The 25,577-nt window shown below is 42.6% G+C and overlaps 1 protein-coding gene across 11 annotated transcripts in view; it reads left to right on the forward strand.

The window, feature by feature from the left end:
* The window catches only part of LOC137885369 (receptor-type tyrosine-protein phosphatase delta-like), a 160,400-nt gene that overhangs the window by 130,700 nt on the left and 4,123 nt on the right, over positions 1-25,577 (forward strand). For 6 of the 11 annotated variants that reach the window (XM_068727595.1, XM_068727603.1, XM_068727598.1 and 3 more), the window contains 15 exons: positions 31-191; positions 1,597-1,608; positions 2,293-2,405; positions 2,528-2,569; positions 3,100-3,197; positions 5,097-5,220; positions 8,251-8,426; positions 9,958-9,981; positions 11,788-11,907; positions 12,698-12,852; positions 14,529-14,814; positions 18,190-18,368; positions 18,525-18,651; positions 19,893-20,018; positions 20,138-20,292. In XM_068727595.1, the coding sequence (XP_068583696.1) occupies positions 31-191; positions 1,597-1,608; positions 2,293-2,405; positions 2,528-2,569; positions 3,100-3,197; positions 5,097-5,220; positions 8,251-8,426; positions 9,958-9,981; positions 11,788-11,907; positions 12,698-12,852; positions 14,529-14,814; positions 18,190-18,368; positions 18,525-18,651; positions 19,893-20,018; positions 20,138-20,292 (1,898 nt within the window). The remainder of the gene's footprint in view (positions 1-30; positions 192-1,596; positions 1,609-2,292; positions 2,406-2,527; positions 2,570-3,099; positions 3,198-5,096; positions 5,221-8,250; positions 8,427-9,957; positions 9,982-11,787; positions 11,908-12,697; positions 12,853-14,528; positions 14,815-18,189; positions 18,369-18,524; positions 18,652-19,892; positions 20,019-20,137; positions 20,293-25,577) is intronic. The other 5 variants (XM_068727600.1, XM_068727606.1, XM_068727602.1 and 2 more) reach the window with 3 other exon arrangements.

Here is a 25,577-nt window from a genome sequence, read left to right on the forward strand (position 1 = left end):
TGTATAAAAAAAAAACGTGTCTTGCTCCAGACCATGTATGCCACAAGCCCTTATTCTGATCCCGTGACCTCATCGGATGTGGATCCTCAGCCAATCGTTGACGAGGAAGAGGGTCTGTTGTGGGTGGTGGGGCCTGTGCTGGCTGTCATCTTCATCGTCTGCATCGTCATCGCCATCCTTCTGTTCAAGAGGTAAGGACAGCATGATGGAGCCGGGAAGATAAAAGAAAAAGGGTTTAATAAAGAGTTGGGATTAGTGAGAGAAGGAGTGAGGAAATCAAAAAGAGACAGGGAGAAGGATTAAGAGTTTTGACGAATACGAGAAAAATGTAATAATTAGAATCGAGCTTAGGTCTTCACAGAAGAGCAACAGATACTCTCCAGGGATTAACTGATTTTCATTTCCATTTTGGCTTGTTGCTCCTCTGTTTATTGTACTCAATTCCAAATATTTTTGGGGCCTTACAGTATATTTCATGTTTGTATTTAATAGTCCTTGCCTTTTGCTGTTCTATCACAGGCAGCAGTTCTCAAATTGCCTTTGACAGCAAAGTTATAAAAGAAATAATGTAAGCCATCTCTGAAAGGTTTTGGAACTACGGTGCCCATAATGCTTTGGGATATGCAAACAGGAAGTATAATGTTTCCATGGATTAATTGGAATCTGAGTTAATGATATCATCGGTAAAGTGTAATTCACACTGAATCTAACACATGTATCATGTCTATGTGATCAGATTTGAGTTGTGACTCTGAGAAGTATTAATTGTGACGCAGATTGAAGTGAATAAAGTCTCTTAACCTCGCGCTGTACCTTTCCCTCACGTGACGCCTGAACCAAGCTGAGACTGAACCAAGCCCAGCTGGTTCGTTATGTGGCTCCGTTATTTATGCAACATACAGGACTAGCGTTAAGTTGTATTTATTGCTATGTGCCGCGCTGCTGCAGGCGACACAATTAACTTCCCAATCTGTTTGCTTACTTAATTATCTGAGTTTAGCTCACAGGTTCTCGCAGAAACGTAACTGTGTGTCTTCTGTAATCTGCTCTTAAAAATCTGTAGATAGAATAGAATAGATGGCAGACATAATGGATAGTGGAAGATAACATTATCACTCATTAGCATTATTTATGATAATCATCTGCTGGCTAGAGCTTTGTTAATGCACTGATGCAAATGCAATAAATGACTGGGACTGATGCGGCAGTGCAGAATTATTAACCTTGATGGTAATAATCTAAAGTTCTTGAGCCCCGGAGTGTAAACAGTGTTGATCCACAGCCATTAATGTCTCACTTTGCAACATATTTCCAGTATGTTATTATATCGTAGATGTCGCAGTAAGAGGCTGTGTTGTGACATAATGTGTATGCAGAATCACTTACCTTTACATTAGCTGTTTATCTCCGTCTATAGGAGGTGCTTTTCAACTAATGTAACATTTTAATAAGAAAGTGATTCATGTCAATGAGAGGGGTAGAATGCAGAGTTCAACGTTGCTTTACTCCCTGGTGTTTTTCTTCTCTCGAATGGACACTAATGTTATTCATCCTTGTCTGTCCTTTCATCTGCTCTTCTCTCCTGTCTGGATCCAGCAAACCCGACAGGTAAACAAACACTACCTATTACCATTTCCTCAGTCCTGCAGGGTATTTTCCTTTTGAAAAGCCTCTGCAAATAATGCTTTGGATAATAGATCCCAGTAGAGTCAGGATTAACTTGATGTTTTTTTTGTTTTTTTGATGATTTTATAGTAAGCTGTAGTGCACTGGGTAAAGACATAAGGCATAAAAGCATGCAGAGTAGGGAACAATGACAACGGCACTGCATGATTTCACGTCTGATTTTAACTAAAAAATAATTTAAAAGAAAAGACAGTGTGAGAATGGATGTCATTTATATTTCCTTGGAAAAAAGACGGCTTCCACCTCCATCTCAGACAATGTGCCCTCCATTTACATATAAAAAAGCTGCAACACTAAACCAGCAGTCAACCAAAGCTCTGGCACAATTTAAAACAGATATTTCCTAAGAATTACAGCTATCCCTGTAAATGTCCAAGGAGCAATTTTTATGCAGCTTTTCTCGGAAATTTATAGCATTCACATTACTCTGGTCAATTTATTTGAACACAAATCCTCCCCCCACAAAAATTGAAGTTCTGTGTAAGATTACAAATCCCACATTTTCCCAGATTCAGCTGTTTTTTTTGTTTTTGTCATGCAATAAAAGGTTTCAGTTCATCTGGGTTGAGATGCATGTAAACACTGCACGTTGATCTGTGATTCCAGGAAAAGGGCCGAGGCTGAGGGCAGGAAGGGCAGTTTCCCCTGCAGCAAAGCCATGTCGTCCCACCATCCCACTGATCCCGTGGAGCTACGCCGAATCAACTTCCAGACTCCAGGTAAAGCAGCTGCGCCGTCGTGCACGCGCAGCCCCAAATACCACGTGTAGTTTGATGTGCGTTTTTCTTGAAGTATTGGTTGTGTTTATGAGATTAACCGTGGTGTCGTTTCCCCTTTTCAGCCTACCGTGTATCAGTGTACCGCGGCTACCGCCGTTTGTCAAGTTAGTTGGTCTTAGTTCGCACATAGATCTTCTCTCCTTTCTGCTGTTTTCCTTCTTACCGCATTCATTTTCTTGCCTTCTTTCTTTCTTTCCCTTTTTTTCCCCATTGTCATTGCTAACTAACCTTCCATCCCATCTAGGATGAAGCTGCTTGAATTGACAACATTTCATCAAAATGCCTCTGGAATACTTCTTTTAATTTTTTTTTTTTTTTAAATGTTATGCTAAATTTTTAACCACCTGTGTCAGTCTTTTTTTGTCTTCACCAGCAGTGTGCATATACTCCGAGGACATGTTATTGTGCCTCAGTAACTTTCAGAGCACGCACATTGTTCTTTCTGTCTGCCAAGACAGAAAATGGTCACTTAACAAAAAAACAAAAAACATTTGCTTCCTGCGCTGACTGTGGACAGAGCACTAAACAACACCACCTCAGAGAATCCTCACTTTTAACATTTTCATCCTCGTCCAAAAAAAAAATGTGTAAATGTGTCCAAATGGCCTCTTTCTTCTATTTCTGTGCTCGGCAGGCATGACAAGTCACCCGCCCGTCCCCATCTCTGAGCTAGCAGATCACACCGAGCGCCTCAAGGCGAACGACAATCTCAAGTTCTCTCAAGAGTACGAGGTAGGAATGCTGATTATCTGCCCCTGAAAGTCTTTTAACTTGGGAAATTCATCTGGTTTGGATGCAGTCGCACATATATTTATCGTTGACTCGTCATGTTTTTTTTTTAAGGCTCAATTTCAACGACAAGTACCATAGATTGAGCCTCACGTATTCTCCAAGTTGCATTTTGATTCGTCTTCATAGAACGATACAAGATAAAGCACACTCTCCTCTCTCTACTGTCTTGTCGTTATCTATACAAATACAAAGGGGGGAAATTGAAATTGCAAGCTCAAAGAGAGTTTGCTTACAGCCAGATGGTTATCAAGTCCTGTATTTTCTACGCTTTGGCGGAAAAAGAGGAGCAACGGCGATAGAAATAAAGAGTCAGCGATGGAGAGAAGACTCGTCCAAGAGATACAGGAAGCAAGTGTTCTCTGAAAAAAAAGAAGAAAAAAAAAGAGAGAGAGAGAGAGAGAGAGTTTTTGATTAGTTCCCTTCAAATTGCAGCACAGTTAATTCGGAACAAAAAAGGCTTGTACTTGGAGATAACAAAGTGCCTGAACTTGGTGTGCTGAACTGTGGCACGGAATAAGAAAAAAAAAAAACACATCGGTAGAATTAATTCCCAACATGCTGCCTGTATAGCAAATAACACTAGCATTACAATGAGATCCACAGAGAGCCATTAAAAGGGGTAAAAAATGTTTTTCTTTTCCTCACAAAAAAAGAAAATCTGTTTAGACCGACGGCCCTTTGGGTGAAGAAGCAGACGTAAGGCTCTAATTGGCGAGCTCGAGAGAGAGATAAATCGCGTGTGACAGAGATACATATATAGAGGAAGACAAGGGCACATTATGCAAAGAGTAGAAAAGCAGAGGGAGGGTGTTTTAGGGAGAAAAAGCATCGGGGAAAGCGGATAAAGCAGGGTGGAAAGAGACAGTGAGGGAGAAGCTGTGTGTAATTGTGGTGTCAGTTGGAACCACTCCGTTGGGCCCCGCATTCTCTCTGCATGACTGTGTGCTTTGTTCGGTGCCGAAACCCTTAACGACGAGGGAACGAGAGAGATGGATGGAGGAGGGATTGATGGAGAGAGAGAGTGAGAGAGAGAGGCCAGAAATGATTGCCTCGTAATAATCAGACACACATGATGTTGGGCAGCGTGCGGGGGGGGGAAGCAGTCTCCAACACACACATGCATGCACGCACTCAAACCGGCACCACTCCGGCCCATTTTCTTTTTCCTCCCCAACCACACCATAATTATGTGTCGTAAAATATTCACAATTGCTAAATTGCTCTGGCTCTTTCCTCTTCGTCCCTCTCCATTGACAGCCCCATAATGACCTCATGTCTGCCTCTCCCCAGCTAAAGGCGATGGTTACACTGTAATTACCCTCCAGGAACTTAATGTGTTGGTCTAACACAACCATCTTTTCTCTCCCAGAGGAATTTATTGTGCTTTTTATCCTCTGCCTCTGGTAGCTAGTAGCTAGTTTTTTGGGTTTTTTTGTTGAGTGCGTTGAAAGCAGAAAGTCCCTACATTGCTGTTGTTTCTTGAAATGGGATATCGTATTTGCCGGCATTCCTGTCCAAGTTCAATAATACCTTGTTAATTTTCAATTTGTCCTTGGTTTCTAATGGTGTGGTTTCGCTCCGGCAACACTGGGCAGCGCTTGCGAGCTCAAATTCACGGAATTGTCCAATTCTGGCTTTTCTGAATGCCATTTTCTGCATTTTGAGGCCGATTTATAAGGAACGCCCTTGCCAGCACTTCATTTTAAGTGGTAATGCTTACTTTATAGCATATGCATGATATTATTGGAGAGTTAGATCATACATACAGGAGTTTGAAAGTGGTACTTTCTGTTGGTGTTTTCGCTTTTTTTTTTTGACCTTGTCTTTTGCATCTTGCAGTCCATCGACCCCGGTCAGCAGTTCACATGGGAGAACTCCAACTTGGAGGTCAACAAACCAAAGAACCGCTATGCTAACGTCATTGCCTATGATCACTCCAGGGTCATACTCTCCAGTATTGAGGGTAAGACACGCTGCCAGTGTGTGTGTGTGTGTGTGTGTGTGTGTGTGTGTGTGTGTGTGTGTGTGTGTGTGTGTGTGTGTGTGAGCTCTTGTACTTCTATCTTTGTGAGGACTCACTTGAGCATGGGGACATTTTTAGGAAGTGACAGCATTTTAGTCACTTCTTTTAAGGGCTGTTTGAGATTTGTAACTTGGTTACAGGGTAAATGTTAGGCTAAGGGTTTAGATTGGGCATTTAGTTGTGATAGTTGAAGGTGCAATGTGTAAAACTTAGCCAACTGCCCCAAAGAAATAGGGGGCCGCATTTCACCTCTACTGGGTCCGTTAAATCAAAGTTTTTACAATTATCAGTTATAAAAAAGGTTACGTGACTGGTGGCGGTGAGGATCTGACTTCAAATTGTCATTGTAATCGGAGCGGGAAAGGGAAAGAAAGGAGACACAGGAGAACCAGAACCTGGACCACGCAGGGGAAGATTGTCAGACCCTGCTGCAGTAAAATGAGAGGTTTTCTTAAGGGCCTCTGGTACTCGGAAACACTACCACTTTTGTCCACAGGGACCGCAAAAAATCAACACAAAATGAAAGTTCCTCTTTGTTACTTTAGGAATATAAAAAATAAACCTCAACCTTGAACTTGATTCATGACTTCATTAGATAACTATGCCTTATTCTAAATTAAGTTACAAACTGCATTCAAATTAGCATGTGAACGTGTCTAACACAACTGCATATTCTACCTTCCTACATGTGTAGAGATAGAGGATCACTCGGGGCTGTTAGTCAACACATGAACACAAACTCTCATTCTAGCAAAGAACTCATTTTGAATAAAAGTGAAAGATAATTGGTCGTTCCATTGCAACATCAGCATGCAGTAGTAGTGTGGAAAAATGAAACAAAATGATTGCATTTCTTATCAAAATAGTCTGTATTGAACAATGAAAAAAGTTTGTATTTATTCACTAAACATTTTGCCTTCACAGAGGAGAGTAACTTGAGCAATGGGCATTAGAAGTTAGAAAATTCCATCACTCTTGGGATTTTAAGAACAATCTCAAACTGTTGTATTTCGAGGACCTCCAAAATGTATGTACAACAGACAGAAGAGCTTGAGCCCATGCTTTCCTCCATCGTATTAGTAAACGACCTCCAATCTTTGCTAATACTACACAGTGAGTCATCCCAAGTATAGAAGTACAGTTCATCTGTATGAATGTGTGCCTTAGAGCTGCTATCCATGACAGATGAAATATCATTTTTTTTATTAATAGCCTATTTACTGATTTAGTTTCACGGTGTGCCCATTACTGGATTTGGTCATTTTTAAACGGTCTAAAATTAGAGGGAAAAATAGTCTCAGTCTTGTTCTCAGTGTGCGTTATGAAGCGCACACACACACCTCAGCTGGGAAAGACCTGAGGCAGAGAAACTGGCAGCTCCAATGTGGAGAGAGGGAGGCAGTGGGAGGCCAAGCCCAAACAGATGAGCCTTATCTGGGCAGAGCATGTGTGAGCAGCCCTTCCACCCCCGCCTGTCCCGGAGCTCTGGCTGTCTGTCTTTCTTTCAGCTTAGAAAACACATATACTCTTGAGCATGTCCAAACACACAAGAGCGCACACACACACACACTTTATACTATAGATTTAAAACACATGCCCAGGATGTGCACAAGCGCAGATATGCACTTTTGCTCCCAGTCGTCTCCACATATGCTGCATGAACACACACTCTCTGCCAAGCCAGTGTAGCCAGCAAGTAACTGGAAGTGTGCATGTGTGTCTGTTTTATCTGCACAGCGCTTCTGCTGTAGTCCCTTGCAATAAAGTTGCAGCACATGAAAGCATTTAGCCAAGCTGTCTTTTAAAGACTGAGGTTGATAAACATATGTTAGAAGCTCTTCTTACCGTCTGTCCCCATCCCATTTGAAATAAGTTGTGTAAACACCCCGTTCTCCTCTGTCATTTAAATGTGTGTGTGTGTGTGTGCGCGTGATGGAGGCTTGGGGTTTTACAACTGCGTGGGGCTGAGTTGTGCTAACATGAAGAAGGGGCTAGGAGAGAATCAGCTGCAGGAGTTTCTTCCTGTCAGGGATTCTTCTGTTTGCTCATTGACTTCCATCTTTTCAAACGTAAACTGCCATCAGACGACTCAAAAGGAGTTTTGTGTCCCACTTCGGCAGATTCGGGTCACGGCTGAATGCACGCGTGCATGCCTGTGTGTGTGTGTGTGTAATTTTGTGTTTTAGTGTGTGTGTGTGTGTGTGTGTGTGTGTGTGTGTGTGTGTGTGTGTGTGTGTGTGTGTGTGTGTGTGCGCGCATGTTTGAGCTGTGACTCAGTGATTTTTGGGATTATGGTATTAGGCTCCAGATGAGCAGGGCTGATCCTAAATCAAATACACACAGATGGTCTCTCACGTCGCACACACGCGCACACACACACACACACGCACACACACACACACACACACACGTACACACAATCCCCATCAGGACAAGCGGTGTCAGCCGAGTTTTACACAGAGACGGGGCCCTACAGTCATATTGCCATTCAAAGCGACACATCCAGAGTATACTCAGATTAGGCCCATGATCGTCTTAGCATGTATTATAAAACAAGACGGCTGAACAATCCAACACCAAAGGACGCTTGGCCCGGTGAAAACATTAATCCCCCCGCCATGACCTCAGATGATCTGCACCCTTTATTACTGTGACGGGAACCTGCTTTCACGGCCGGAGACTTTGAATAATCCATATAAATTATTTCACAGTGAATCAGAATAAGAATCAGGAAAAGGACAGACACTGTTTCAGTGCAATCAGTGCAACCCTCATGTTATTCGTCATGCATGCAGTGGAGAGACACAAACGCATATTTCAGCATCAGTGGCAACTGTATAACCTCTCTGTTTATTCTCCCCCTTTTTCTCTCCAACCTTCACCCATCACAATTCTATTCTCCTCCTCTCCATGCACACACCTCTTTCCTCTATCCTCCATAACTTCCACTTCATTTACCTCATCATGCAGGTGTCCCAGGCAGTGACTACATCAACGCCAACTATGTCGATGGCTACCGCCGTCAGAATGCCTATATCGCCACTCAGGGATCCCTCCCTGAGACTTTCGGGGAGTTCTGGAGGATGGTTTGGGAGCAGCACACGGCTAACATTATCATGATGACCAAGCTGGAAGAGAAGTCACGGGTAAGGAAAGGAGGGATGGAATGACGTGGGAGCAAGCGACATCAAAGTAAAGGGGTAGCTCAGCAAATACGATACTGGTGCCCTTAGAGAAGAGAAGGGAAACGGGAGGATGGGATAAATCGATAAAATAGAATCAGACAGAAGAGGAAGGAGCAGGAGAGGATATGTCAAAGGGTCAAATATTAGGTTGTCAGGATGCACATATTAAATAGCATTTTTTTGGCTTGGATACGACAGCGAATGGTAGGTTGTGCACTGAACACAGGCCATAGTGGAACAAATGTGGGAAGGGAGCATGAATGTAGGATAGGACATGTAGTAAGGTAGGGTCAATAAATATTTAAAATAAATATGTATGTATGTATAGGTATGCAGGATAAACAATTTTTTTCTCCAGCCAAACCAGTACCACTACCAGTACAGGTAAGCTAGTTAGCAGTTGAAGCAATTGGACCATGACCACTAATCTCGCAAGTAAAAAGCTGGATTTTTTAACCATATACTTTTTTTGCAAGGTGCAATGTGGTGCAATGCGTAAACACATCTTCCCTTTATCGATTTTATCTGGAGCAATTTTACAATAAATTCCAAAAACCTTAGAAGTACTATAAACTACAATCTTTACATCCAACAGGTATTTGTTTTATGATGCAAGTGAGACAGACCTTTATCTCTTTGGTCTGTTCCTTTGCACATTGACAAGCAGGTCGCTTAGCTAGGCCACATGCTGTACATGCAGTGAATTATTTATTTGTTATAACTGCGGCATTCTGCTTTTCAGATGATTGAGGAAATGTCAGAAAAACGGCAGCGACATGTAGTGTAAGAGTGCAACCGGACGCCCCACTGTCAGCGTAGGAAAGGGCAAAGGAGGCGTAGTGTAGAGTAGGACTGGATTTGGTAGAATAGGATTGGATTCAACTGTATGCAAGGGAAGTGGGTACGAAAGGGTAAGATTATGGGGTTTAAAAGAACGGGATTGGATGTGGAAGAGGGATGTCAGGTTGAGTGGTCAAGGACACAAGGTTAATTGTTATTGAATCAACCAAAAGACAACCGACATCATTTAGGCGATCAAGCTGAAAGGGCTGTGTTTAAGTGAGAAGTTAAGAGAAGAATAGTGCAAGGTGGCATGCAGTCGATCAGAATAGAGCATGATACAGTAGAATGTGGTCGAGCAGAACGGTGAGCCAGTCCTGGGGGAATTGCATGTACAGCTAAATAGGGGGGGTAGGTAATGAATTAGAAAATCATTTATCCTCGAGGCATTCTGCTGTTGTTAACAGGATACGCGCTTGAGTAAAAATTCAATGTAATGAGAATGTCATGTTGGAATAAAAAAATTAACAAGAATGGCTCCAGGTATGAATCATGATTAAGTGCTAACCAATTATGTCCAGGGCCCTGTTCAGAAGATGATCCTTTCCTTTCATCTGTGCTTCTTCTCCTATTAACCTGTGTCCTGTGTTAAAACTCTGTTTGCTTTTCCGACTTTCTCCAACTGTCTCTGTTGTGTCTGTTTGACCCTCAGATGCCCTCTTATTTCTTCTCTAAGGCAAGACCTCTCTTTCTCTCCTTTGCTAATCCCTTTTTAAAAGTGCAACCTCACCTCACATGGTTCTCTCCCTACCTTTTTTTTCCCCCTCTATTCAATGCCTTTTTTTCTGCTACCCCCCCCCCCCTTTTTTTTGTTCTGTGCAACCAACCAGTGCATTGAGTGAGGATGCAGGATTGTTTCCAACTCATCACAAGGCACTCGTAGCTTTATTGTAACCACCGCAGGTCAGACAGCGTCTACAGTTTGCATGATCACGTCCGCAACAGTTTTTTTCTACTTTCCTGTCAAGTGGCTACGCAGGATGAAGCCATGAAAGAAAGACTAGGGCTAAAAACTAGGACTGCAGAGGACCTAATTGTAAACTGCAGGCTGTTACCGTCTCGTTAACATGATGAATCTTCATTCGTGAAATGACTGCTAAGCTTTAAATGATCTAAATTCAATAAGTGATTACAACATTATGCTACAGTGAAGACAGTCAATTTGCTTAGCTGTTAATTATCAGCCCACTAACTCCATATCTGCTGTTTGAGGGAGTGGTGGGCTGCTTGTTGGAGGAAATGATTTAATCTCATTTAACACCTCCTCAACATTACGCCATTATGTGTTTACGCATTAACGACACAGATGATCACAGATGGTCCCGCTGTGGGAATCTTGCCAGTATCCTTCCTTTTAGCACCAATCAAACTACGGTAAGAGCGGGTGCGCGGTTATGCTAGCCAATATGTCACTGGGTGATATAGCCTTCACACCGGGCATTTACTGCGATCCTGTTTAGTCCTTGGCAGGGGTCTAGCCCCCCCCTCCCCGCTTACGTGGACGGCCGTTCCTGTCCCCGCAGTGTCTCATGGTCTGGTGGGAAAACAACAGTTGAAAAACTGTAATTACAGCCTGAACGTCCCAGGCCAAAACACATAATCCCCAGTCTGGAGCAGCGGAATGCAGAGCGAGCTGAGCTGAGCTCCCTGCTGTCTTTGATGTGAGGACTGGAGGGATCAGCACATAACGTTTGGTTTGGCCTGATTCTGCCAAGTGCCCCCGTCCCGTCCCGTCCCATCCCTTTCCCCCTCCACTGGGATTTTTTTTTTTCCCCCTTTCTCCTTTGGGGCCTCTGAGGCTGAGTTGAACAAACTACAAATATGACCGCGTTATACAGGGGGGATTCTAGGTGCTTCGGTGATCAAGGGATGCTGGGATTTGGTGTGCGGGGGGTGTAGTTTTGTAGGGATTTGTGAGGTTGGAATGTAGGGCGATGTACAGCATCAAATATGCGAGGGCTGAACTTTGGGCATCACTTGGCTTTTTCCAGCTCTGCGGTGGATCTTCGTGAGAGCCCACCAACCTATATGGCAATTTCATGCCACACAGGTTTTTCTAGTATTTAAAGCGCAACTTATGCAGGATCACAACCTAGAAAGCAGAACTCTCTCTCTCTCTCTCTCTCTCTCTCTCTCTCTCTCTCTCTTTTTCTCTCTCTCTCTCTCTCTCTCTCGCTCTTTCTCTCTCTCTCTCCCTGTCACTCTTCACCCCACACACTCACTAAACCCGCTTTCACACGCCGGGTAGTCGCTATATATGCACATTTTTTCCAAACATTACTGTCTGAAGTTTGCAAAAAACTGTCTCACTGATCTGCTACAACACTCCCCTCCTCTTTTTCTTTTTTCTGCATCTGTACACGAGAACACGCACTCAAGTCAGCTCTCTCTTTCTCTCTTCTTTCACAAAAACAAATGTGTACAGACATTATGCAAACTGCTCTGCATCTTTCACAGCTTCTTCCCCCTTCCCCCCTCATAGGTGAAGTGTGATCAGTACTGGCCAACGCGAGGCACAGAGACCTACGGCCTCATCCAGGTGACTCTGCTGGACACAGTGGAGCTGGCCACCTACTCTGTCAGGACCTTCGCTCTTTACAAGGTAACATGACATGTGTTCAGTGGAGTGTAATGGGGTCACGTGCGTATTGATCTGTTAAAATATTTATGCGCACCAGTTTGTGTGTTTGTGCTCAATTCTGTGGCACAGGTATGTCACGGTTTGTACATGCAGTTGCCTGTAGTTGTGACCCAACATTAAGAAAAAAGCAAACAACAGCAGCAACATATTTTCATACATTATTTCTTCCAATGATATTTAAAGAGTTTCATCATAACCGTAGTGGCATATTTCTTCTTTGATTTTCTCAACTAAATTGGACCACCTGGTTCAGTAGTACATTAGTTAATATATTAAACTGTTTATTGTTGGTTTACATTTTAAAGGATACGTCTTTGACACGTTGTTCTCTCTTGGCGTCAACAAATCCCCACAAAAGCCACGATAAATGAAATCTAACAACAAGTATTGAACGTGTCGCCAAAGCCTGAGATACCACCATGCCGCTGATGTAAATACTCACTAGGCCACTAAAAGTGTATTAATCCATGGCTGAAAATAATTCCAAATGAATAAACAATTTAGTCCTGATTTAACAATGTGTTCCCGTAGTTTCAGGAAATTACTGAGCCTTATTTTTTTATTTGTGACCTGTTTTTAAAGGTTTATATCTTCAGTAGGAATAAATGGGCCTAGAGTTTAGTGCCACAGACAGGGAAGGGAAATAGGAAAGTACTGAAAGACAGACGAGCACGTTGTGGGGTTTCAAACAAATTAAGCACTAAGTAACACAAGCTTTATCTTTAACGCACTTGTCCGCCTGCTTGTCCAGAGCGGCTCCAATGAGAAGCGCGAGGTTCGTCACTTCCAGTTCACAGCATGGCCAGACCACGGGGTGCCTGAACACCCCACTCCCTTCCTGGCCTTCCTACGCAGGGTCAAGGCCTGCAACCCTCCAGATGCCGGTCCCATGGTCGTCCATTGCAGGTGTGTGTGTGCGTGTGTGTGTGTGTGTGTGTGTGTCTATGTTTTTTCATTGGTTTAGTTTCAAAAAGTTCTTGTAATTCACTGAAATGATTCCTAAATTCACCAAGGAAAAAAAATCCAGGGTTCCCTGACCAAAAAGAAAATACTTTTGGTCCGCGTGTGTGTGTTTGCATGAAACGCTTATGTGTTATTTGGGGTTTTACTTGGCACATCACTTTCAAAAGCCCGGGAGTCTGTGAAAATCAACATGAGTCCAAGAGCACTTGTATAAAATCATTCATAGGTCCTGGACTGATTGACCTTCTATTATGCAAACCCCAAACCGTCCTCACTGGCTTAGATGGCCACATTCCTCCCTTAACGACAGCCATCATCTCTAAAGGTGTTACAACAGAGGCAGCCCCGATGCTGACCCTCTTTTCCAGAAGTAGCTTTCAGGTCCACTGTTTGCTGTTCACGCCGGTGTTACTGTACATCTGGGTTCACAAGTTTAAATTCAAACAAGCTGCTGTCTGAGCGGCAGGAGGCTCGCGTGTTGGTCGGAGGAAAATTCTGGAAACGTGTCATTGCAGTCTTGGCACAGCATTGAGCTCCAAGAGCTGGAACAAAGCTGCTACCAGGGAGTGAAGGAAGAGAAGAAGCTGAAGCTCTCAGGGGGAAAGAAGAATTGGCGAGGTATAGATCATGGAAAGGAAGAGCAGCAAGTGAAGAAAAGGGGATTGAGGAATGATCGAGAGCGAGAGTCAGCGAGGAACGGGGAGTTAGAGGAGGAGATATGTGAGCGGAATGAGAGAGAAGGTGAGGTCGAATCCAGGACGCGGTGAATGGAAATGATGAATTAAAGAAAAGGGAAAGTGGAGCGAAAATGGAATCTAAAAAATAAAAAACTACAAATGCAAGAGTGAAAAAGTGGTAGGGCTGGCGTGAGAGTGTTGCAAGGGTACTTGGGGAGAAGATAAAGAGGCAGGGAGATAAGGACGGGAGGGAAGGAGGGAGAGGGTGAAAAGGTTGGCAGGAGAGGAGCTCTTCCTAATCTTCCGTAGCAGTCAGATGGAGTATCTAACAGGATTATCAGTCAAATTTAATTATCCCAGCAAGACTCCATCATAATGTGCCTTAACATATCAACCAGCCTCTGTATCAAACAATGAACCGAGTCTCACTCCACCTGAACAGCCACGCACACGCTAGCGCGCACGCACACACACATACACACTGATATTAATTTACAATATAAAGAGTTTTTTCTATTCGCTTGCTGAAACTCGCTTGGTCAGGGTGTTTCACCGTGTAGGTACCAGCGCAGCAAAAACCGTGGAAGTGTTTGGGTGGGCAGCTAAATGTATTATATTTCTGGATTGCATGTCGATAGGAGAGGATATCTTCCTAATGCCAGTCAGACGGTGATGCTGACTCATCGCTGATGTCAATTTTTACGTCCTTTGTTGGAAATATTGCTGGCTGGCACCTTTGTGATACTTAGTTGATTTAGGCACAGTATGTTAGGGCTTTTTTGCAATATGCAACAGGGCAAGATTTGTACCAGGTTTGAAGACACAGCACACACACTCAGAAAAATTATTTGCTCGACAATTCGTACCCCGAAGGTTACGTGAAAATATCGCATCGCCATCTGTTTTTTTACTTATTTATTTTTTTGCTCTGTTTTGTCTCAGTGCTGGAGTTGGTCGCACGGGGTGCTTCATCGTGATCGAAGCCATGGCGGAGCGACTCAAGCATGAAAAGACCCTGGACATCTACGGCCATGTCACACTGATGCGCTCCCAGAGGAACTACATGGTCCAGACGGAGGACCAGTACATCTTCATCCACGATGCACTGCTGGAGGCCGTGACCTGCGGGAACACCGAGGTCCCCGCCAGGAACCTGTACTCCTACATCCAGAGGCTGACGCAGATCGAACCAGGGGAGAATGTCACCGGCATGGAGCTGGAGTTCAAGGTGAGGACTCATCACTGTGTGTGTCAAGGTTGTAAAGTTGGATCCAACTGATTTATGGTAGTTCATAAAACTGATCAAACGATGATAATGTGACATTGGAATAACAAAACAAAACAGTCCGTCCACATCATCCAATGCAATCATATAAATCATTTCACCAAATCCGTGTCTCAACTTTTCAATCTGTAACTACCTAATGGAAAATAATACTCCACTTGTCTTTGTGTGCAGATTTGTGGTAACGTGTGCTCATGTTGCGACGCTCTGATCCATTGGCGTTTCCCTTGCTGAGCTGTTGTGTAATTACGTTTAATTGTGATTGGCATTTGGTGTTTCAGAGCTTTGGGACCAGTGATGTGGCTGGGAGAGATTATATAGGTGTGGAGTCAGTAGAGAAGAAAAGGAAGCGGAAAGAGGTGCCACCCAAAATTGTTAAGCTATTTACAGACTGTGTGAGCTAGAACGCACAATAAGCCTAATTCTCCTTAACAATAATTCACTACTTGTTCACCATGGGTTAGGCAAACTCATTAAAATATGCTATAATTAAGATTAGTGTGTGTGATGGAATAGTGGCATGGAATGTGCCAAAGGCCAAATTTTGGCTTTTATGACCAAAATCTTTGACCGGGGCCATAAATGGTAAATTAACTTGTACTTGTATAGCACTTTTCTAGTCTTACGACCACTCAAAGTGCTTTAACACTACAAGTCATCATTCACCCATTCACACCCATTCATTCATTCATACATCAGGACTATCTAACATTCATACCCATTCATACACCGCAGGAACAGCCTACGGGAGCAATTTGATCCGATCCTCTGATTGAAGGACGACCCGCTCTACTACTGAGCCACATTCAGCCTGATAGCTTTAGATAAAAACAACAGTCCTAAACAACGCTCATATTTACACTAGTCATTGGTGACCTGACCAACGAAAACCTCTTACTGCCCCCCCACACTCAAAGCAGTCTAGAACCGGGTCTGCCTCCTGAATTTGTATGAGCACGTCACCACTGAACTAAATTTAGACAAGACTGGCCAGTTAAGCCTAGATGAGATGGAACACTAGTCACAATTTGTTACGTTCACGATGAAAATGATTGAGCCAATCAGATTCCAACAAAAAATGAAGATCAGTCTAATTTGGGAGGGGCATCTGGTGTCACTCCTCAATATTGAAAGTATTAGATTGGCCCAGACTGACAAGCAGCATTCCACTACTTAACTACTATCACAAATTTTAAAAATCTAAACTCTATGACCACTGGCTGGTTCGGCCTGAAATGGATTGGCTGTTTGGGAGTCCTCCCGAACTTCCCGTTGGACAGTCAGCCGTAGGTCACTAAGCATCTTTCCCAGCGCTGTTATTGGTTCCCCCTCTGAGAGTTTCATATACTCAGGATGGATGGTTGGATTTGAAGGAGATTATGGGATTGCAACTTTTGAATCCAAGGTAAGAGAGTTCTACTGGGGGTTTTAGAGGGCATGTTTGGATGTTAGATGGCTACACGCAGAAAGATGAAATAACGTAGGCCAGAAAGTTGCAGTTCATAACAAAATCTCAGGGAAAGGTCATATGGGCACTTTCGAACAATTTAGGGTAGCTGATCAGAATTCAAAGTGAGAACACAGAACACAGGCATCAGCACACAAGCAAGAAGAGTGAGTACATTAGGGAGTGTTATTGAGTTGGGTTGCTTTCATTTTATTCTCGCTGTTTTTGTTTTGTTTACTGTGGTATTCACCTCTTGCAATACGAGTTCTCAGAAGACCTGTCTGGTTCGGCTGGGTGGAAAGACAATTTAGCCATACAGGTATATATTGAAAGCAGGTGGCTTACATTTTTTTCGTGGAATGGTTTATTTCTGCTCAGACGCTCAGAGGGCAAAGTAAACACAAAGCCATTCTAAGCAATCTCCTCCATTCTATGCTCTGGCATTCCTGCCCTAATGGCAGCGGTTTCCTCAGAATGACAATGAACCGAGGGCTCCTTGAACTTGTTTGCTCAGCCTTGCATCGACGTAAAACATGTGTGTGTGAGGTGTCCCAGTCACCACGTTCCATCTCACTCAAACACTTGCGGGACAGACAACCGGCACTTTCTATCTTCATCAACAAAACACCAAAAGGATGGAATTTCTCACGGAGGAGAAGCGTCGCATCCCTCAAATGAAAAGAAAGTCGAGGCATGTGTGTGAGAAAAAGAAAGAAATGCAGCTGTCCTGGCAGCCTTTGGTAACCCAACACCCTATTAAGACACTCTGTTTTTGTTTCCTTACACAGAAAGAGACAGTTTACTGAGAGAGTTTAAAGAGGTTGCCAACAGGGCATGGTTTTATCCAAGCTTAACAGATGGTTAAAATAATGGGCATGTATCAAAGGAACGGAACGTTTTGTGTGTTCCAGACTTTATTGATAAGGCAGAGTCAAATTCCAATCCAACTCACATGAAGAATTGCTATCATTGGCACTGGAAACCTTGGTTCAGAGAACCAAAATGAACTGGTGAACTTGTGGTTGGTGCGGGATTTTCCAGCGTGGTCCGTCTGTAAGGAAAATAAGGTACCGCTGTTTCTCCCACAGCGCTCCGGTAGCCGCCGATGGCCGAGGCTCAGTTCGCGAGATCCCATTGTCTCCGTCTGCGGTTTCCCTCTGCCTGTTCTCTGTTGTTCTGTCTTTCGTTTTGAAGCCATGTCATCCAATGGTCGAGTGTCAGAGAGAGTGTACAGTATGTGCTCACGTCTGCACGTATCCACACAAATGTGTGTGTTCCAGGGTGGGTTTTTTTTTTCTCCCTTTGCTGGTGAAGGATCAACTGTGGTTCACATATGTGCATTGAGACAGTGTGGGGCCTTGTGGTTTCCTGCACCCCCCCCCTCCCCCACTCTTGATTTTCTTCTCCCTCCTCTCGTTCATTTTATAATATTCCCTCTTCCACTCTCTACCGCTGCCCTCTTTCCATTATATTGCCCCTCTTTTTGATGTGTCTGGCTAGATATCCTCAGGCCTGCCGAGTCAAACAGATTTTTCAGTTTGTCTGGAGAAAATCAAGGCTTGTGCTAAATACATTTGAATAAGGTCCCTGAATATAATAAGGTCCCTTGTCTGAACTTTTAATCAATCCCCCCTTGTTTCCATCATCCGTCATTTGATTCCTTTGTGTTTTGTCTGCTCTCACCAATACTACTTTTTGGAACAATATCTAAGGATCTTTAAAAGTTTCTTATAAATGATTTGTATGCAAAACCAAAAGACATATGTAAAATAGAGGTGTCTTGTAATCCCATGTGGGATTGGCCAAGTGTTTGACACAGAAATAAAATAATAGTGTAATATTATAAAATATTGATTTCTTTTCCGTTCCAGCGTCTGGCCAGTGCCAAGGCCCACACATCACGGTTCGTGAGTGCCAACCTGCCATGCAACAAGTTCAAGAACCGGCTGGTGAACATCATGCCCTACGAGACCACGCGAGTGTGCCTGCAGCCAATCAGAGGAGTGGAGGGATCGGACTACATCAACGCCAGCTTCATCGATGGATACAGGTCAGACAAAATTGATCTGAACTGTTATTTTTTCATCTTCCCATTTTCTTGTTGGTATTTGAGGCATCGCTTTACGGTTTAGTTCATTCAGTTATTTTATGTAGACTCAAAGGTATTTACAGGGAGAGTATTTAACTCATCGGTTTGTGTTTGCAGACAGCAGAAGGCCTACATAGCAACCCAAGGCCCGCTGGCTGAGACCACAGAGGACTACTGGAGGATGCTGTGGGAACACAACTCCACCATAGTTGTCATGCTAACCAAACTGAGAGAAATGGGACGGGTACGGATATAAGTACACACACACACACACACACACACACACACTCATCTAATCAAGTACCCTATGTATGGTACTTGTAAGAATAGATTGGCTATACTGGGAAGCAAACCTCTAATTCTCCTGGTTAAGGGCTTGTAGATCTGGTGATGGATCAAAGTTGGTCTTGATTACATGATTTTACCCAAACATGTAATGTAATATACAATATCATACATTGAACTTTAATTGGCCCTCATATTTTAACAAATGAATACTAATTAAAGCTGAAAGACTGCCTGACCTGCAGCATGATCAGCTCTTATACATTTGTCCCCCATTCTTCCGTTTCCACTCCCTGTTTACTGAGAACTGTTATAAACAGTGTCCTTTTGCACCAAAAATACAAATTTAATATGTAGCTATTTCTGGGGAATATCTGTAAAAAAAAAATTAATTGAGTCTTAACTTTTAAAAACAGTATGTGATGCGTTGATGCAAGCAACAAAGTGATGAAGAGATAATGATGTGAGTTATATCTCATGAACATCATGTCTCATTTGTCACAAGACAATCTTCAAATGAATAATTAATTTTGTGTGGTCAGGATGGAATTTTCCTGACAAAGTAGACAGAAATTGTTCTCCTCATGCACTGAATCCTTCAGGCATGATGTAAAGGCAAGGCACAGCAAGTGTATTTGTATAGCATAACTCATACACCTGGGGAATTCAAAGTGCTTTACAGGTGAGCAGATAAAACAAGCATCGAAGAAAGAGTGTTTTAGATCAACTAAAACAACGTAGATAGAAAGCAGAGTGTGTTCTATCAGTTAGCAAAACGCGTCAGAGGACAGTGGGGTTTCACGTCTAGATTTGAGAGTTGGTTCCAGCACTGGGCAGCGTAGCAGCTAAACGCTGCTTCACCATGTTTAGTTCTGGCAGAAGGTATTGCTAACAGATTTATTTCCAGTGATCTGAGAGGTCCAGCAATTATGTACAGTTGAAACATATCTGAGATACATTTTGATCTTTCTCCATTTAATGATTTATGAACAAGCAGCAGTGGTTTAAAGTGAGGTTGGTTCTTTTGGTTTCGTAGGAACTCTAGCAGCGAAAAGCATGGGGATTCTAGGGGACTAGTGGTTGGGTGAGAGGGCTCTCATCAGCATAGCTATGATAAGAAATGTTATTGTCATTAATGATTTGTCCAAGCGGGAGCATGCAAAGCTCTGAAACAAAAGCCTCTCTGCTGTCCTCCTGCAGGAGAAGTGTCACCAGTACTGGCCTGCAGAGCGCTCAGCCAGGTACCAGTACTTTGTGGTGGATCCCATGGCCGAGTACAACATGCCCCAGTACATTCTGCGAGAGTTCAAAGTCACTGATGCCAGGGTGAGTCAGCAGTTTGTGTGTGTTTGTGTCTGTGTGCGAGCATCTAAGAGGGTATCATTTGTACTGCTTTGACATTATTTCTGTGGTTAGAAATGATAAAACACATTCTCTTCTTCCAGGACGGCCAATCACGGACAGTCCGTCAGTTCCAGTTCACCGATTGGCCAGAGCAAGGAGTGCCAAAGTCAGGGGAGGGATTCATTGATTTCATTGGCCAGGTGCACAAAACTAAAGAACAGTTTGGCCAGGACGGGCCAATTACTGTGCACTGCAGGTAAGACCTCCCACTAACGCAGTTATATTACATACCATGTGATTGTTGTATTAATTGTGGCAGGTGAGCGACAAATTTAAGAAAATAAATAAATGAGTGGAGAAACTGAGGTTGATGAGGTTATTTTCTGCACCTGACAAACAGTGCCGGTCATCTTACCGCATAATAGTCTACTGCAGAGGTAAATTAAACAGCAGCGCACGTATTTTACTTTTACGAGCGCTTTCACACTACTCCGCGTAGAATATCTCTGCTCGGGCAAAATTGCAGCCTGCGAGGAGAAAACCATGCTTTGAGCGCGAGGGGCGTCCCCTAGCTAAGATATGACAGTTAATGATTTCCTAAAAGATGTTAGAAGTGAAAATTTGTACAAAAATATAGCTGTGATTTTGAACAAAATACAAAATCATTGTTAATAATTATTGTGAGGAATAATTAATATTGACATGTGATCAGACAGTCTCTTCACATACATTATTATTATTAAAAGGTGATCTGTGGAACTATTATTCAGGAAGTAGCCCTTCGTACCCTCAGTTAAGAAGGTTGGTGACCCCTGGTCTAATGTATGTCGGGCAGTGATCCTAAACCATTAGCCCAAAGGTCACTGGTCACAGTCACGGGAAACTTGTCTCTCTGCTACAGCTCTAAATATATATATATATACTGTATATACTGTATATATATATATATATATACAGTATATATATATATATATATATATATATATACAGTATATATATATATATATATATATATATATATATATATATATATATATATCTATATACAGTATAATAATACATACAGTGTCTGATCTTTGCCGTGTGTAAGCAAACTAATCTGAATTAGGTCACTACAAACTTAGCCAGTGAACATGACATACTTGACTTTCACTATTTTTGACATTTTCATGACATACTATTCTATGACTTGTTTGCCATTTTTCAATGATATGATATGCTATGACTTTTTGGACATTTTATTTGACATAATACACTATGACATAATACAATATGCTGTACTATGGCTATTATTGGATATTTTAATGGCATATTATACCATGACTTCTTGATGACATTTTTATGACATAATATACTATAACTTTTTGAGACTTTAATGACATACTATAATATCATTATGATTTATTTGTAATATACAATGACTTTTTTATGACATAGCATAATAAGTCTTTTTAATGACATTGTCATGACACACTCTTACATAACTTTTTTGTTATTTTTATAACATACTTACTAGGTGACTCTAAATGACAATTCTTTGGTTCATGCAATTTGCTGGTTTGTTTTAAGTCGTCTCTTTTATGTGAATCTTCTATGTTTTATGTTGTTTTGAACTTTTGCTATTCTGCCTTTTTCTATGTTTTGTATTAGTTTTTTTATGTGATGCTTGCTTGTGTAAAAAGTTTACGTTGCCTTCTTCGCCAGGACCCCTTGTAAATTAGATTCAAAATCTCAATGGGCTTGTCCTGTCAAAGTAAAGGTTAATTAATAAAAATAATTTGTAATATTGTTTTAGCGACATACTATATAGTATGACTTTTTGTGTGACATTCTGTCCTTTGACGTTTTTGACATTGTAATGACATACTGTACTATGATTTTCGTGACATACTGTATCATATCATAATCACTTTTTGTCACATACTATATATTTTTAATGACATGCTATACCATGACTTTTTTATGACGTTTTAGCAACATATTATATTATGATTTTCATGACATACACACACACACTATATTATTATATTTAGTACTATATATAACTTTTTCGACATTTTAATGGCATACTATACTAAGACTTTTTGTGACATACTGTACTATGACTGTTGACATTTTAATGGCATACTATACTAAGACTTTTTGTGACATACTGTACTATGACTGTTGACATTTTAATGGCATACTATACTAGAAGATGAATCTGTTTGGCCGATTCATCGGCGCAGATAGGACGTTTTACTAACTCTCGTTATTTGAGGAGCTGGGCTTTCGTAGTGGCCGATGGCTGCGCAGCCGCCACCATGCAGGGACGTTCTCAGCGTTCTTCATGGACGCTCCATTTAAATACACATCAACTTTTGATGAAAATATATGTTTGTATGTGATAAACTCCCGATAATAATCAAAACTGTTAAATACCCCGTGAAATGGCACTAATACTTTGAGACTGGGAGAGGTGGGGTTGGAGGAGTACCAGCACTCAGTGCGCTTCACACTACGTCCGAGATCTTTTTTTTTTCTTCACTCCATTAGAACTCCAAAAAGCTTCTTGGGACTCTCTCTCATCTCTCTAATATCTAACGCAACACTATCAGCTATTCGTCCATGACACAAGACAAAAATCATTCAACAGTTACTTTAACTTACTTACCAATTTGATGTTCTCTCTTCCAAACCATCCAGCCGTATATCCATTCATGAAATGTAATCACACACTTTAGGATTCTCCTCATCCAGAAAATATGCATGAACATTAATGGTTTTTAAGAGTGGCATTTAACATGTAGCGAAACCTTTCACTTTTACTTCTCTCTTTCAAAACATAAAAATGCTCTCACGTAGATTTCTTATGGTTGGTTTAACGTTCAGTTCCAGACTTCTGTATTAATTGCTTTGAGTTTGATGTTCGTTTCGAGGTTTATAAAGGCTTTTATATACGTTGGCCTATTTATTGCTTTGAGTTTGATGTTCAGTGATCCAGATTTATTTATTTAGGCTTAATTACTGTGACCAAGATGTTCTGTTCAACAGTTATCCAGTTTGTATAGTTTGTAATAGACTCTAGTTCTTTTGGGGTGCGGCTTTTCCATATCCAGTTGACCGGGATGCTATACTAGGCGTTTAATGACTTTTAATGACATACTATTCTTTAGCTTTTTATAATATATACCATGACATTTTTATGAAATTCTACTGAAATGTTATGCGTTGTACAATGACTTTTAATGACATACGATACTAAAGTGGTGCCATGATTTATCACAAATGTATCAAAACAACTTTTCCATTTCCACCTTCAAAGTCAAGTTTTCCCTCTACTTGTGCACGTCCACACAAAAACACAAAACAGCGTAGCTTACTGGTAGCCTGCAGCTGCACTTTGTGAGGCACCAGAGATGACCAAACAAGCAAACTGGAAAATCCTCCTGCTTCCCTCCATATCCACATCGCTTTGTACGGTAAAGCATGTGGGCTCTGACAGGGACTTCACGGTGCATTCAGGTGTATCTCGTAAACTCAGAGAACTCAAGCCGTTGTTGTTGTAACAACATATTTACTGGTGAAATAAGTTATGACATATTAGATAAATTATTTTTCAGTTAGAAAGGAAAAATTATAATGAAAATATAATTGAAATTGTAAAGACATGAAAACAATGACCTGCTGATCTTAACGAATAAAGACTCAATTGTCTACTAATGGCATAGCTGCAAACTGAAAAAAATGTGTTGAAATCGAAAATTTGATTCGTGACTTTAAAGTCAAAAGTCCAATCGAATCCTGAATTTGGAGAATCAATAGTGTACTTTTTTGTGACACATTATTTTATGTAATTTTTGATAATTTAAGGACAAACTATACCATAGCTTTTCAATGACAATCTATACTATGACTCTTTTATGATATTTCAATGATATACTATGCTGTGACTTTTTTGTGACATACTATATTAAGACTTTTTGAAACATTTATGACTTACTGTACTGCTTTTTTTAATGACATATTAGACTATGTCTCATCTCATCTCATCTTCAACCGCTTATCCGGGATGGGGTCGCGGGGGCAACAGCTCCAGCAGGGGACCCCAAACTTCCCTTTCCCGGGCCACCTCAGCCAGCTCTGAGGCGCTCCCAGGCCAGTTTGGAGATATAGTCCCTCCATCTGGTCCTGGGCCTCCCTCGGGGTCTCCTCCCAGCTGGTCGTGCCTGGAACACCTCCCTAGGGAGGCGCCCAGGTGGCATCCTTACCAGATGCCCGAACCACCTCAACTGGCTCCTTTCCACGCAAAGGAGCAGCGGCTCTACTCCGAGTCCCTCACGGATGACCAAACTTCTCACCCTATCTCTAAGGGAGATGCCAGCCACCCTCCTGAGGAAACCCATTTCGGCCGCTTGTACCCGCGATCTAATTCTTTCGGTCATGACCCAGTCCACATGACCATAGGTGAGGGTAGGAACGAAGATTGCCCGGTAGATAGAGAGCTTTGCCTTGCGGCTCAGCTCTCTTTTCGTCACAACGGTGCGGTAGAGCGACTGCAATACCACCCCAGCTGCTCCGATTCTCCGGCCAATCTCACGTTCCATTGTTCCCTCACTCACGAACAAGACCCCGAGGTACTTGAACTCCTTCACTTGGGGTAAGGACTCATTCCCTACCCGGAGTGGGCAATCCACCGGTTTCCTGCTGAGAACCATGGCCTCAGATTTAGAGGTGCTGATTCTTATCCCAACCGCTTCACACTCGGCTGCGAACCGATCCAGTGAGTGCTGGAGGTCACAGCCCGATGAAGACATCAGGACCACATCATCTGCAAACAGCAGAGATGCAATCCTCAGCCCACCGAACTGTAAACACTCCTCCCCTATGAAGGCAAATCACTGTCAAAATCCGAGAGCGCAAATGAGATCCACGTGCGCGCGCAAATCAAACAGCCGCGAGCGTATTTTACTTTGACCAGCGCTTTTACATCACTCCGCGAGCGAAATTCCCTCTGGCGCGCTCGCGAAACTTTACTCTGCTGGCTCGCTCGCAGTTTTTCTTTTTGACAGTAAGTGGGCGGACCCAGTCTCTACATCTAATTGGTTACAATCCTCGTCTTTGGGTAGACCTGATATCACGAGTTTCGCGAGCGAGCAAAAGTCCCTTTCGCGCGAGCGAGGGACCTTCGCTCGCGCGAGAGGGAATTTTGCTCGCGGAGTGATGTAAAAGCGCTCGACAAAGTAAAATATGCGCGCGGCTGTTCTCGGATTTTGACAATGATTTGCCTTCATACTCCCCACGACTACGCCTTGATATCCTGACCATGAATACCACAAACAGGATTGGTGACAAAGCGCAGCCCTGGCGGAGGCCAACCCTCACCGGAAACGAGTCCGACTTACTGCCGAGAACTTACTTAAGCTCTCGCTTTGGGCGTACAGGGATTGGATGGCCCCCAGAAGTGGCCCCCTCACCCCATACTCCCGCAGCACCTCCCACAGTATCTCCCGGGGGACCCGGTCATACGCCTTCTCCAGGTCCACAAAACACATGTAGACC

Source organism: Cebidichthys violaceus, unplaced genomic scaffold (genome assembly GCF_023349555.1).
Source record: "Cebidichthys violaceus isolate CVI_PGR_0920_01 unplaced genomic scaffold, fCebVio1.0.p SCAF_4, whole genome shotgun sequence".
Lineage (NCBI taxonomy): Eukaryota > Metazoa > Chordata > Actinopteri > Perciformes > Stichaeidae > Cebidichthys > Cebidichthys violaceus.